The 14,963-nt window shown below is 42.2% G+C and overlaps 1 protein-coding gene across 1 annotated transcript in view; it reads right to left on the bottom strand.

Moving 5' to 3' along the window:
- The window catches only part of TECRL (trans-2,3-enoyl-CoA reductase like), a 64,691-nt gene that overhangs the window by 18,651 nt on the left and 31,077 nt on the right, over positions 1–14,963 (bottom strand). The window contains exons 3-4 of the mRNA XM_049815035.1: positions 9,026–9,070; positions 7,649–7,752 (exon numbers count right to left, since the gene is read on the bottom strand). Coding sequence (XP_049670992.1) covers positions 7,649–7,752; positions 9,026–9,070 — 149 coding nt within the window. The remainder of the gene's footprint in view (positions 1–7,648; positions 7,753–9,025; positions 9,071–14,963) is intronic.

Here is a 14,963-nt window from a genome sequence, read left to right on the forward strand (position 1 = left end):
CAGGTCTGAGCCACGGTCAGCCTGAGACAGTATGTACTGCATAAAGAGGAGGATCTACTGATACGAGACAGACAGACCATTACTATGTGCAAGGGTACAGAGCGCAGCTGGGATTTCTGAGAAACCCAAGAGAAACAGGCTGTTGAACCCCCCCAAGTCCTCAAATCACATTAAACTTAGCATCTAACTACCTTGGACTCCTTTTACGATCCCAGCCCTAAGTACTCTTGAGCCAATGATCATTAAGAAACATTACTAATTTCTGGACTAATTTCTACTTCATATGCTTTTCTACCTCATTAAAGGCCATATAGTTACCTGGGGATGATAATGGCATAATTTTAGCAGCATCTCTAAATCTTCACTTTTTAAAAATGTTTGTATTTTCATGTTTGCAAAAATCCGCAGCAGCAGCAGCAGTTTTGCATCAGGTAGTACAATTCTTAAGGGCTGCTTGAATATTCAATGATTTTTGTTCCAATTCTCATGGAACTGGCTAAGCCATTCTACAAAACTTAAATAGCACATGCAGGGGCACCTGAAACTTCCCTTGCCTGGGCAGATTTTTCAGTGCCTCGGTGTCTAAGAGTATTTCAGGCTGCAGCTCAATATTTACTGCAAACACCTGAGATAGGGATGGATTTGCTGTAGGATTTTGTAGGCAAATTGCAGCTGACTCAGGCCAGCTTCAGGAGCTGGGGAGTGAATAGTGTGATGGGTCCTGTTTGTCCCTGAGCCAGCCCTGTGCTCCCTCTGTGGGAAAAGGGAGGTAAAATCCCAGCTTCCTCCTGTCTTTTCTCCTAAGACTGAGCTGTCCGAAACCACTGGTTTGGCATCAGATCACTTCATACTCTGGTCAGGATTCTTCCCTGAGACTACAAGCCTTTGCTTGTTTCTTATTCAAAATGGAAAATCACTGCAAATTAACAAATGCTTTTATACACACACATATATGCATGTTATATATGTTTGTACCTATACAGATTCAGCAAAGCACTCAAGTTCTGTTTGTAACCAAACACCAATGTGAATTCAGATTTGCTGCCAAATCTTTACAGGCCTTTGACAGCATTTTGAAATCTGCCATACAACGTGTATCATTTTAAAATGTATATCTATTGTCTGCTATGTAGATACCTAAATAAAATAGTGCTTTTTAACACCTGGCTATTACTAATAACCTCCACTAGCTCTTGCACAGTGCTTTTCATCTAGAAGCCTCAAAGCACTTTGCAAAGAGGAAAATCCTGTTACTTTCTTGCCACAGATCTGGAAACTGAGATACAGAGAAATTCAGTGACTTGTCAAGGTCACCAGACAAGGTGGGCAAAGAATGACAAAGGGGCACATGGTCCTCTCAAACACTGGTTCACTCTTTGGTTCGCTTTCCTCTTTGTGCTCTCCTCACCCGCAGTATGGGGTTGGGCAAAAATTCCCCATACAAAATAATTTTGCCAGGCTTATGCATTCTAGAGGGACTAAAACTTCTCAATTTTGCATAGATTGACAAATTGTCAGCCTCTCTCGTTACTCTGAATACTAATAGGAAAGGGTCTACATTTATCAGCACCATACATCAAGTAGCTCTTTGTTCCTTAAGTAGCAGGAAGGGTTTAACCGTAAAGCTGTGTATAACTGAAAGAAACAGTTTGTTCTGTTTATGCTTACTGAATTCCCTCTACCTTCTTTTTGCACTTGAAGCAGTGAAAACTTAAGGGTACGACTATAAACACTTATGCATAGGTTCTTCAGCCTAAGAGCTGAAGAGCTCAAGAGCAACTAAAATGTTTACCCCTCAAAACTGATTTTCCTGGTACCTCCCTAACTCCCTTTGGCACCTGAAAAAACCGACACGCTAGCACGGTTCATTGTGAGCTTGTGGCATTTGTTGCTGGGACCAAGAGAAATTATTGCAACACTGTTTGCCTTATTAGACACAGCGTCTGAGGAACCCCACTGCAGGGCAGTTTCAGAGGTCTTCTCTTCCCTTATCAGTTGACTTCATGCTTCCACTGGGCAGTAACAAAGAGCCAAAAGTATATGTGGCCCAAGGAAAGGCACAAACAATATAAAACCATGGCAAGAAATCAGGCAAATGCAAGCTGTTCTCTCCTGATAACCCTGGAGGTGGAAAATTATTAGACTTAATTAAATGAAAAATAAGACCAATCTTGTGTGTGTAGTTTGCCTTTGTGAAAGGTTACAGTGTTTTGAAAGTTCATAGCATTTGACTGGGATCAGCTCAAGACTTGGCTAGCTGTACCAATGTAGAGCAACACTTACTGTGTGTTCCAGCAGAAACCTCTGCCAAGTACAAACTGTTAGCTGTAAAATGAAGGTGCTTTGTGTTACAAATAATTGTAGTTGGAAAAGGTGCTATAGAGGAAATAGTGACTTCTTTTTTTCCTGGAGATCATCTTCCATGACCAAATTATCTATTGATCCAAGAGGCCTAGCAATGAAAAACCATTTGGGGATTTCTCTCTCTTTGGCACTTTGTTGTAGTCATTCTTAAGCCACCCACAGATTTACACAGAATCACACATTCTGTTTATTTGGCACTGCTGCTAAGTTGTCCTGGTACCCACAATTCCCTGAAAGTGTTATTCGATTTGTAGGGTCCTGTCCCACAGCTACTTGTGTTTGAATTGGCCACAAAATATGCAAGCTCTGATACGTATCTGCTGAGAAATATATTCAGTGACATTCTCCACTGATACATCCTACAGATCCTCAGCTCTCTCTCTTACCTTGATCTCAAATGCCTTCCTAGGCAACGATCATGTGAGTTTTCTTACATTTATCTTCATCACATTGGCCCACTAGTTTGTCGGGACTCCCAGCCCTCCCACTCCTTCAAATTCCTCAGATCCTGTCTTTTTTTCTTCTATTAAAATTGTCTGTACTACTGCATCCCATTGAGAAGTTATAAACCCTTATTGAAGTGTCTTCTTCCATTCCCAAATTAGGGAAAACATCTTAAGTTGTTCCTCATGGAAAACCCAGAGCCGATCTCAGTATGGAGAAGGTGGAGAAAATGAGTTTGTAGCACTTTGGCTGCCTCTTTCAAACCCATCAATACTCATAAATTGCTTCATATCACACTCATCCCACAGGTTTCATGGGACTGTTCCACATTTACAGGACAAACTGAGTGAGCTCTGCCAGCCACAGTCAGTGCAAACCGCTCCTCCCCTATTCACCACCCACCCACACTCACAGGACAGAAAAACTTTGGTACGCCTGCACTGTGAGAGTAAGAGGAGAGAACCACACTGACCAAAACACTGCCTTCCCTCCCGAGAGAACGGGCACACCTCGCTATTCAGCACAGCATGCACTTCCCCACGCTATACACCTGCTATACGTAACCACAAAGCTTCAGACATAGATCTCTTGGCTTCTTGTTCATTTTCCACAATGCCTAACTTGGTGGTAATTTTGCTTGCCAGCCAGAAAGGAACAGACCAATTAGTGAAAGTGTGGATTTTCAGATTTCAAAGATGTTCTTGGGTTTAAATAAGTATTAGTCTCTACATTTCTAAATTGAGCAGAATCTTTTTTTTCCATTGGAAAATTTGAAATGGAGCAGTTCTGCTGCCAGCCTCAGTATTTTAAGGCTCTCAGGAGTCAAAAGTATTTAAGCAATCCCTAATTTTAAATCGCAGTTACAAAAAATATTGTGTTTTAGGGTTAATCTTATGAAATTCACAGACTTGGAGGTAAAATACGTTTTTCACAGTTCTGTGCTGTTTTCTCAGTTATGTTTTGATCCTTCTGGTAGCCTGCCTGGGTAGCAACTAGACAACAGAAGCTGATAAATCAGAAATTGCAATCACTGCTCAAATGAGGGAAGCTTTAACAGAAGTCTGAATTTGAGCAAGAAGAATGCTTTCCCCCCCCCCCCCCCTTTTGTCTACAGCAGCAGTATGCATTCTTAGAGGTAAAATACCAGCCACATATCAAAAAGTCACATGCCACATTGCAATATGTAAAAAGAGGCCTCTGTCAAACGTGCTTAGGCCCAAAATTGGACAGAGATTAAAAATAAAACCCATCACTCCAGTGGTGGGAATTTCAAACATGCCTGGGGGTAAAATCTTTGCAGGATGCATACAGAAAAGATCTGTAAACTCAGCTCCCATTAGTATGTCTGCAGCATCAGTCAGAAAAACCTCAGCTATTCCCTCCAGGTAGGGTAAAGGAATTGGTAAATCTTGTGCAGAAGTAAATTATGTGTTTCAGGTAATATTTGTTTTATAAAAAAGAAGGCAGAGTAGAGAGCGAGTTCCAACAAAATCCATGATACTAAGAAACAGGTTTTGGTTTCTCCCGGAATTGCTTTCTGGAAATGAGCTTTGAGGGCCTCCTTTCTTCTAAAAGAGCCAGCTGAGGTTGGATTTCTATCCACATTATCCCAGGAAAGGGCCTCATTCTCAAAAGACATTGACATGTATTTGCTCCAGTGGAGGAGAACTGCAAATCCCTCACCCCAGTTTGTCCTCCCTCAGAGCAAGCTAGCCTCTAGAACTTGTTGAAATCTGGTCAGACAATCTCAGAGCTGTAGTGTAACCTGAGCCCAGGGGATGTCTGGCCTTTTACAGCACAAAACACCAAAAATATTCTGGTCACTGTGTAACCATGTTTTAAGAAGGCTAAGGATGTAAAGGAAACATCCTTCCTACAAGTGGCAGCCTTTGTCAGAGGGACCGAGTAGACAACAGGAGACGATAAACTCTTGAGCCACCACGGTAGACTGTGACAAGAACTGTTAATCAGAGACTGTGCATGCTGCAAGAGGGAAGCTGAGGTTTCTTGGTTCAGAAATACGCTCCTAGATTTAGAGACCCAAACTGATTGTTTGGGAACAGACAACAGCATCATCTTTTCTTTTACAACATGCCTGGAGAGGATACTGCTCCCAGGAGGTGGAGGTGGGTACCACTTTCCCCTTTTAAAAAACACAAGTCATTCTCTTGGTGTAAATCCCCAGCATTGGGGGTCTTAGTGTTCAAGTGGGCATCTCAAGTGTGATCTCCAATGAGGTGACAAAGTCCCAGAAGACCCACCTCCATGCTTGGTTTTCCCCTAGACAGATCCATGCCCAATGCATCGACCTCTGGAGCACCAACATATCTCCACGTGCTTCTGTGTCTATTTTTGGAGTCCAGACCCGAATGTGGCCCTTCGTACCTCAGCTATCATTTTGCTGATAAGTATATTTTTATTCTATGCCTTGTTTATTTAAACGTCAACCCTTTCAATCAGAAGCATCCCTCCCTGTGTGCATAAATCTGATAGAGCGTCAAGGAGGATGGGAGAATGGGAGCTCTAAGCACAGTTAAAATGGCAGTAAAACTATACATCCTGTGTACAAATGCATTCTTAATTGCTATTGTCAGAATACAGTCTTCTATGAACTTTTTCTCTATTGCTATAGACTAGCTGTAATATAAAAATCTCTTGACTGTTTAAACGATGTTGCTAGGAAGATTTCTCCTACTGAGAATGGAGACAATTTAGAATATGGAACAGAATAGGACAAGATGAATATTCAGAAACTCATGGAGTCAACTTTCTGCACACACAGATTAAATCATAAAAAAATGCCACTGCCTGCAGTATCAACGCCTAGTCATAACTGCACTATTTATAATGGGATATTAAGCTTTAGTTATGTTACTGTCTCAGGCTACATAAACCATGAGGAAAGGAGAGAATAAATAAGGTGCTTGCAGATTACTTAGTTGTAGCAAACAGGGTGCTGCACTACTCACAATTTTGCTTTGCAAGGAAATTCCACGGTCGAGAGGCAGTGGGATGGGTTGGGGGAGAAACAGGACCCCAACTAACATTAATCAATATGGCCCCAGCAGGCTATTAATCAGCATGGGAATCAGTGGGGTAAAGCCTCAGCCTCGGTAAACTTGCAGATCTCTACGGAAACGGGTAAGTCACACAGTGCAAACTGCTCTAACGCCACTGAAGTAAACCGCTTGTCACCACCTGGGGATTTGAGTCCTGTTGTCAGAACTGGGAAAGATAGATATAGGTCATGTTCTTGTTCACAGGGGCTAAAACCTGCCAGAGTTTGTGCTGCTAGGGGCTATCTGCTTCCCTGGAGAGAGAGAAATGCACATGAGCTTGAGCAGGTGAGATGGTATGTGACCTTACAGTGCTGATCCAGCAGTTGATTCTTCCCAAAGTCAAGGACAGTTCTGGCAGTAACATCCACCTTGAGTGTATTGTTTAACAGGTAAGGAGCTGTAAAATAGCATGTCCATTCTAAGTGTCATGTAGTAATGCTTCCTAGCCCATAGTGACCTGTTGGAAAGAGGAACAGGTACTATCATCTGCAAGTTGCTTAATGACCTGACACTCGCAAGCTCCGTCCGTATAAGCACAGCCAAGGAAGAACAGTGGCTTGTCAGTGGGTCTTGTAGTCACCCCAGGTGAGCAGGGTAGGATCTGTGGGCTGCCTGAGATAAGAATCTGATAATTTGGCCTACAGCCATGATGCCAGTTAGCAAACACTCACTGGTTTCATTAAAGGAATTGCAAGCAATTGGCAGTTTGTTTTCCATTGCTATGAATAGTCTCATCATCACTTTTATGGCTTTCAGGAACTCTAGTTCTGCCTTACTCATGTTTCTTACTGCAGAAATTGGGAATCTCATTACCCAATATACAGATGTGGGCTGTGTGTTACTCCAGCTAATGCAGTATATGCAAAGTACAGCAAAAGCTACACCAGTGAGACTATCAGTAGCAGTAAGACTACTTTCAGCTCTGCCACCCATGCCTGCCACAGGGTATTGGAAAGGTCTCTTCACCTTCCATTCCTTCCCTGTCCTTTCAAGCTCTTCTGCTGTCCTCTGTCTTTGCGCTGTGAAAGAATCGAACCTTTTCACTTCCTCCTTGCACAGATGAGCCTGCAAGGTTAGAGTTCCCCACAATACCGTTTGGGTGGAACATATTGCCTCTCTCCCACCACCCTGACATTCCAACAGCTGCTTACAGGAAAATAACTGAAGTCAAACTGAGGCCAGAAGTAAAAACAGACCATGGTTCTACCTACAGCATAATACAGGTATTGTTGCTCGTGGTGAATGCTTTTGTTTTACAAAGAGATTCAGAAGTTTTGTGACTCCTGAGCCTGGCTGGGCATCTTCTGCCTGGAATCCTTGGCCTCGCCACTCTCTCAGAACTGTTCATCGGGTGAACAGAGTGTAAGATATTTCTATCCAATAATTTTCCTGTATTAGTAACAGGATTACCAGAAATCCATTTTTTCTTTTTAATATCCTCCAACTTTCAAAGCTGAAGAGCCTTGCAGCAAATGAATGTATTTGGCTACAGGATCCTGCACAGGCATATAAACCCTAGATAAGCTAAAACTGTTTTTAAAAATTGACTTTTTTTTCGTCAGGCAATATTGTTATGTCCACCTTCTAATCTTTAATTGGGTGTCAGAGTTAGCACATTGATAGCTTCGCTCACCATCCATTTAATTCTGCTTCAACTGCTGATAAAGTAATTACACCATTTGACATAGGGAAGGACAGGCTGAGTTAGTTGGAGTAATTTGATGCTAAAACATATTGTACATTAAGATATATCATGTTGATTGTTACAAGGACATACTTACTGTGGTCCAACCAACCTGCTGACCCAGGTCTGTAAAATACAGTGTAATGATAGAGGAAACAGCAAGGCTTTGAATGTTAATGGAATCCTTCAAATAGGGCCCATCTGTAATAAGAAAAGGGGAAAAGGAAATGGCATGAACAAGAGTCATCCTCTCAGAGGCTCATCATAACGCGTTGGCTGCCCTGCTAGTGCTCAAGGTGTAGGCCCAACTTGTATTCTGATTTATTTTGGTGACTCGGTACTTATTCTCCAGGTTAGCAACTTAGAGCGTTTCTATGAGAGTTGTTCTCCTCTCGTTTTAGCAAAAGCATTAGGCTGACGTGACACTGGGTGGCAATGCATAGCAGTTGTTGTGGTGCTATCTCTGTTAATCTAGACCATTAGAGATATGCCATGCAATCACACAGACAATTTCAAAGAGCACTTTTTATTCTGTCTTGCAAGACTACTGGGAAAGTCAATGTTATGCAGTGTCTCCCTCACCGATATCTTCTGCTGAAGTGTTTTTATTCTCAGACTATTTTACAATAGGTGGCACCATCATGATGAACACAACTTCTTGGGCAAAGGCCCACAGTCCAAGATTTCTTTGTAAGCTATCTGACCTAAGCAGACGAGGTATATCTGAGCATTACATTACTTTTCACAGTATTCTGAGGCATCTGCTTCCAGTCCTGATGGGCCTAGAGTGTACAGGCAGAGACATAAAATGGCAGTATCTGGTTCTCTTTTTTTTTATAGAGGCAGTGAGCTGGATATTAGGAAACCCCAACAGCCACTGGCATGGGGTGTTGCCACAGCTGCAACACTTCTGTTCTCTTTTCCACTTTATGTGTTGTGTCTCCCTTTCAATATATGTTTGTTGACTGTTTAAGTCAGTAAGGGTGCTAAATTCCACTAGGTGCTGAGCCCTCATTTTCTAGGGTTCTGCAGTGCTACATGTCCCCAGACCAAATGCCACACAGCCCGTGGCAGCTTCATCTCCCACTGCCATGTCCACCAAGAGCTGGTGTCCTGGCACCAAAAAAGAGCCTGCCTCCTGCAGCCAGTTGCGTCTTCTGATGAGGCTGTGAGCAAGTATTAAAACGGATAATGCAGCGAGTGAGGAAAGTGAGTGAATGCTTTTAAAACTGCCTTGTTTTCATTATTTGATCATATACTGTATTCTGAAACATTTTTATTCAGTGGTTATGAAAACCATTAGATTCCTTTATTAATGAGAAAGCTAATAAGTTAATCATTGATAACAATTAATGAAAAAGTGCTAACAGTTCACCCAATAACACATATGGAGAGAGCAATACTGTTAGGAGGAGAACTTGCTAGAGGATTAGTAATATGTTAGGTGACTGTATTCAACCGTACAAATACTTACTGCGTTCTAGCTGCAGGCCAACACGCGAAGGGTACCACTGGGGACCTGTTCAAATCACAAAGCATGGTTGTTAATTTCATGGTGGAGGATCTAAATTTCTCGTTCTGTTAGTATTCTTTTTAGCTGAGAGATACAAATGTGAGATTAAAAAAAAAAATCCTCTCTTTCAGTCTCAGCTATACAAGGAGAATACAAGGGAGCTAGCAGGAGCACACAATGCACACATTAAAACAGAGATCCCTTCTCCTCACTTGAATATTGCAAGGGTCAATCTCAATGCTGAATTGCTCCATCAGCGCACGAAAAAATGGGCGTGTGCACACACCACTGGGAAGTATAAAGAGGATGATGTTTATTACTATATTTGCTGAAACTCTATACTAAATGTGTCAGTCTTGCCCCTCCCTCCAAAATTATGCTTGTTCTACAGTCTGGTCCAAAAGGTTTGGTTTTTACCATTTAGGAATATAAAACCTGAGTAGGGATGTGCAGCTAGCACTAGTTCTTAATCACAGATTAAGCAAATGGAGACACAAAAAGCAGAGGCACCCGCGTAGCTAATACTGGGTAACGTATGATTTCCATGATACCCATCAACTTAAGGATGTTCCCAAGAAGCAGATTTTTAAACGCTCTAGTTTAAAGGTTCCTCCTAAATGCACAATAGCAGCTGACAGTTGCTACTAGGTGCCCTTTGATGATTTTGGACAGAGACTTGTCAGTTTGTTCAAACAGGTACGGGTCTCCAGCTGCATTTGTTTCTCTCAGTGTCAGGGCAAGTGGGTAACTGCCAGAGAAAGGCTGCAAAAGAGATTATGGCTGTTCAAATTGTTAACTTGTCCAGCTCCTTGTAGTGTCTGTATGCAGAAGGTTGTGCCCCTACAGCTGTGGTGGCTGACTGGACAATATAAGCGCTCTTCCGTTGCACCCCAAAGACACAGAACTTCGCTTAACCCCACACACGCGCTTTGGTTTGCTGTTGAAGGGTTTTAGGGCTGACCTGGAGCAGTCTGGGGAGACCTTACACAATCTAAGGTGTCAAGTGAGATTTGGGGGCAGCAAAGTCTGACAGAGGGAACAGCTGCGCTATCACCACCCCCAGCCATTTCTACCGCATTTGTCTTTATTTCTTTTGACACACCTTAGGACAGCTGACAGCCTGAAAGGGATTTGCTTTGTCTTTTCAATTCAAAGTCTGGGTGAAATTGGTCAAATACAGCCATGGTTTTCTTTAGACCTATCTTACAATTGTTAGTATTCCTGTATTTAAGACACCAGTATTCCCGTACCTTAAACAAATGGAAAAAGATTCTTCAGAATGACTGTGATCAAACATGGAAACATTTGCCCTGAGAAGCTGTGGGATCTACTACGCTGGAGATAGTCATGCCTTGGCTGGGGAAGACCCTGAGTAATCTTACAGGACTTGAAAGTTAGCCCTGCTCTGAGCAGAAGCCTGGACCAGATGGTACCTTAACCGTATTTGAGGATGATCAGGATTGTTTGCCCCTCCAGCTGCCAGCTGGAGGGGAAGGGGAGCTGTACACAGCGTGCACTGCACCCACTGTGCAATGGCACCCAGCACACCTCATTTCAAAAGCACTTGGTCTGAGTTTTGTTGGCAAGAACAGGCATTAGATGAACCCATGAACCAGGGCTAATAGCAGGAGGTGAGACATCCATCAAGTAAGTCGCAAACATTTTTTTTCAAGGTACCACAACAATCCATGGCTATTAAAGATAACAAAAGGAAGATAGAGAAGGAGCAGCTGTCTGACTTGTCAAGAAAGATATGATTTGCTCCAGGACAGCAGATTATCAATAGTTATTTGGGAGCCTGAAATGCAATGTACTTGCGTTAAATTGGAATCTTCCCCCCTGCTCCCCCTCCCCATATTACAGTATGTTTCAATAAAAGCCAATTTACCTGATCCTGTGGCAATGTGCTTTTAGGTATGGCTCATAATCTTCACAAGGGCAAACAGAGGTTGTGCGTTTAAGCACGTCATCCCACATTTCCAGTCCTTTAGCCTCAGTACACCACTCTCTTCAAACATACTCAAAGATTTAGACAGATGGAAGTGTGCCTTTGCTGCTGCTTGTCGGCAGTGACCTTGTTATCACACCACTGTCTGTCTCTGGTTTTCAGACCATCCTTGGGGGGCTGTGTGCATTTTGCTGGAGGGGCCTGGAATTAGCTGTTGGAATGTTCCTTCCCAGCTCTTACTATAGGGGGGGTGGCCACTAGTTAAGTGGAAATGCTATGCAAATGGAGTGGGGGACAAAGTCCAAACATCTCTACTTGTAAGTATGGGGTTAGTGTGAACATGAAAGTTTCCCACTTTCAATCTTCACTGGCAGCAGACTTTCGCAAGGCTGTTCCAAAGTCTTAGCTGCCCAGGGTCCTGCAAAAACCAGCGTTGCTTTCTGGAGAGAAGTGTGACCCCACTTCATTCCTCAGGAGGTTTCAGAGGTTTGGCTGGTCTGCTCTCCCACCCTGATGAGACTCATTTCGGAGGGAGGAAACCCCACACATTCCTAAGCATCAGAGTCTTGTCTGCTCACCACTTGGTAGCAGTCAACCAAAGGGACGCCGGCCCCACTTGTCACCATTTACCTGCCTTCTTCCTGTGACTGAGTGTTTTCCACAGGGTTCCTCCAGAGCTCTCACTAGGACAGCTCTGGATTTCTATTCGGCGATGTGGGAAGCCATTCCAATCCAGCCTGGCTCTGGCAAACACACATTCATGTCATTCCTATAGGAGAAGAGCTCTCCTTTCTTTTAATAGTGAAAAGAAGCCAAATGCAGTGACTAATTAGCACCTGTATTAATTCTTGCTACTGCCTGTCAGAATAAGGGGTTGATGGCTCTCTTGGATACCTAGAGCCAGTACTGTCTGGCAGATTAGCTTCACCTGCCATCAGCAGGAGTTCAGAAGTGCATGTTGAGGGTGCATGCTCCCAGACAGAGTAAACAAGCTCTCGCTAAAGACAGAGACACAGCTGCAGCTGTGTGCAGCACTCGAAAGCCTCTCTGCGCTCCCACACCTGGCAAAGCTCCCCTCTCTTCCAGTCTAAAGCTGGCGGATTCCTCTTTTCCAGGGCTGTTTTTGGTTTGGGTTTTTTTTTAGTAGGGTTTACGTCCCAGTTTATTCTTATTAACACTTTCCATTGGTGCCTTCTGCAGAGATTAATGGCAATCCGAGAGCATGGGTGACTGAAGTTTATCTTGTAACTCCTGTTGTATCCCTAAGATCAGGCACGTATTATTATTTACTTTCTGACATTGTGATGGTGCATCAGAGCTCAGCCACGTGGTACGTCACGGTCCCTTGTATATTCCTTGTGATCCACAGAGCTGTTCAGCTCTCTTATGCAGGGTTAAGGTTTTGGCTACACATTTCACACGCATTTTCAAGTTTTGACTTGGAAAGACTGAGCAGAAAATAAGAATGGCCATCATGGTTCAAACCACAGTTCTATTTAGCCAATATTATAGCCTCTGATATCTAGCCAATATTGTCGTTTGTCCATCACATTTCTTAGATTTCTAGCGTTTGTGTAGAACACCTTTGGTTCCTTTCTTTGCAGCATGTTTGGACAGCTATTTAAATGTCTTCCTGGTTTTCCATCTCCTATTTGATTATTTCTACCCTCCTGACTTATCCGTCTGTTGAAGGATGTCTCAGTCTTTAACACGGTCACCCCACAATTGCATGCACGTAGGCACCTGAAAGCTTTGCCCATTCCTCAGCTGAAAGGTTATTCACAAACTCCTTGATTTTGAGTGACATCAACATCATTCTTCTTCACCGAATAACCTGATCTAGTGAAAGGTGTCCCTGCCCATGGCAGGGGGACTGGACTAGATGATATTTCAACATCCCTTCCAACCCAAACTGTTCTACAATTCTATGATTCATTCTGTTATGATTCAGATAATGTTCCTTCTATGTGTATAGGCTTCCTTTTTTCTGGGAGTGTAAGCAATTCATGATGAGACTTAAGTCTTTTACCTTATTCCATCTTCTCTGTCAGGAATATGTTCCAAATTTGTGCAAAAAATCCATACATTTATTTTAAAACAGTTAAAATAATTTAATGCTATCATTTTTAAGACATCATAATTTTTCAACACAGGATGGTATTTTCTTGGAAAGTGACTCAATGTTTACTTTTAATAATCTGTTTTGAAAAATGGACATGAGGAAAAATACTTAATTTTGGATGGGTTATTTGTTGTACCTGCCAGTATTTAAAACAAAAATTAAAACATAAGCAAACTGACAGGATATATAAAAACTGACAGCCACATTTAATTTGACCATCCCCAACTGTGAAACCACCTATTAATACCGGATATAAAAAGGAGATGTAGTGCTATCAAACAACCATACAAATGCTTGCTAAAATGACAGCCTCAGTGCCATGCCCAGCTGCCAATACCACTATGCAAAGATGCACAAAAAACCAAATTCTACTGATCCCACTGTTCACACAGTTTGTTCTTTCACTTCGTTTATACTAGAATTTCAGTAAATGATTCAGCTGTCAATCACAGGAACTGAGAACAGTTTTAAAAGCCTATATGCAGTTTTAAAAGTGTCCAAAGGTACACTCTATCCACGTGATTCAAATTGACCTTAATGTGTGCTCCACCACTTTAATACCACAAGAGGTTTCAAAATTTTCACACCTAAGAAATCTAAGTACTATGTACTTTCCAATAGTTATGAAATTGAGGGGGTCAGTCTAATTTTTATTAAGTTTCATAAAGTTCATTCCATAAAAATTCCTTAGTGCACTGCCGGTTCTGTAGTAAATTACACAATCAGATGTCTGTTTGTCACAAAGTATTTATGAAATTACGTGAACCTGCGTGAGAGCAAAGGTGTAACATGAAGAAAATCTCTCTTGCTGGGAAATTCCGTGTGTTCCTTAGAACGCAGCCCTGCAAAAACTATTCCGCTGGGGAGCGAGAAGTCTAAGAAATGTAAAACAGAGCTGACGGACACAGTTTGGAGATAATTAGCAGATTGACTTTCCATGATCAGCTAATTTTATTATCAGTTAAATTGTTTGTTTCTCATTGTATTTCACCACCCATGCATTTCTAATAACAAATAGTCTTAATAATTACAAGCAATACCTGCTGTGCTATGAATAGGATGATATGAACAACAAAATTACTCTAATCAATCAGCAGCAGCATGTTGTTTAAATATGCAGAAATACAGGAAATTCTTGGGATCACTGCAGCACCGCTATCCCTTTATATGATCATAAAATGTTACACATTAGGTGAGAAATGTAACAGCACTTGCTCATGTGAACTGAGCATGGCTGAAATGCATTCCACCACCTTAACCAGGCAGTAGTTTTGATAAGCTTGTAGCAATAAGAAGAGATAGCTAGGAAAGATTTACATATTAGTATGTGTGGGAATGGTGGGTTTGTGCATAATATGTAGAGACAGACATACCGACACACAGATTATCTGAAAACTTGCTGAGGTCTTTTTCTTGACAAGTAAACGCTGAACAAATACAGTTGTTCCATGTCCACAACCTTAAAGAGCAATGGTCATAAATGTTGTTTCTCTTGGTTGCAGCAGGCAAGTCTGAGCGTTCTCAGGAACGCTTCTGAGAAAAGAGGAACGGATAGAGATATCACCATGCTGACAGTTGCAGCCTTTGCTGGACTGAAGTTTGCATACCCTTGCTTCACTGAGCTGAGAGCAGGAAAGCGGGATGCTGAAATGACTTGAAACTGTTGCTTTTTGCTTTTATTTGGAAGAAAAGGCTGCGGGATTTATTGTGCTAACGTTGCGCTTGAGTGATTCCCGAGCACGACGGCCGTAAGCAAAGCACACCTAAGAAACCACAGTAAAACTAAGCTGGGCCACAAGACCAAGAAAGAAAGTGTCTGAAGCTATTAC

Source organism: Accipiter gentilis, chromosome 12 (genome assembly GCF_929443795.1).
Source record: "Accipiter gentilis chromosome 12, bAccGen1.1, whole genome shotgun sequence".
Lineage (NCBI taxonomy): Eukaryota > Metazoa > Chordata > Aves > Accipitriformes > Accipitridae > Astur > Astur gentilis.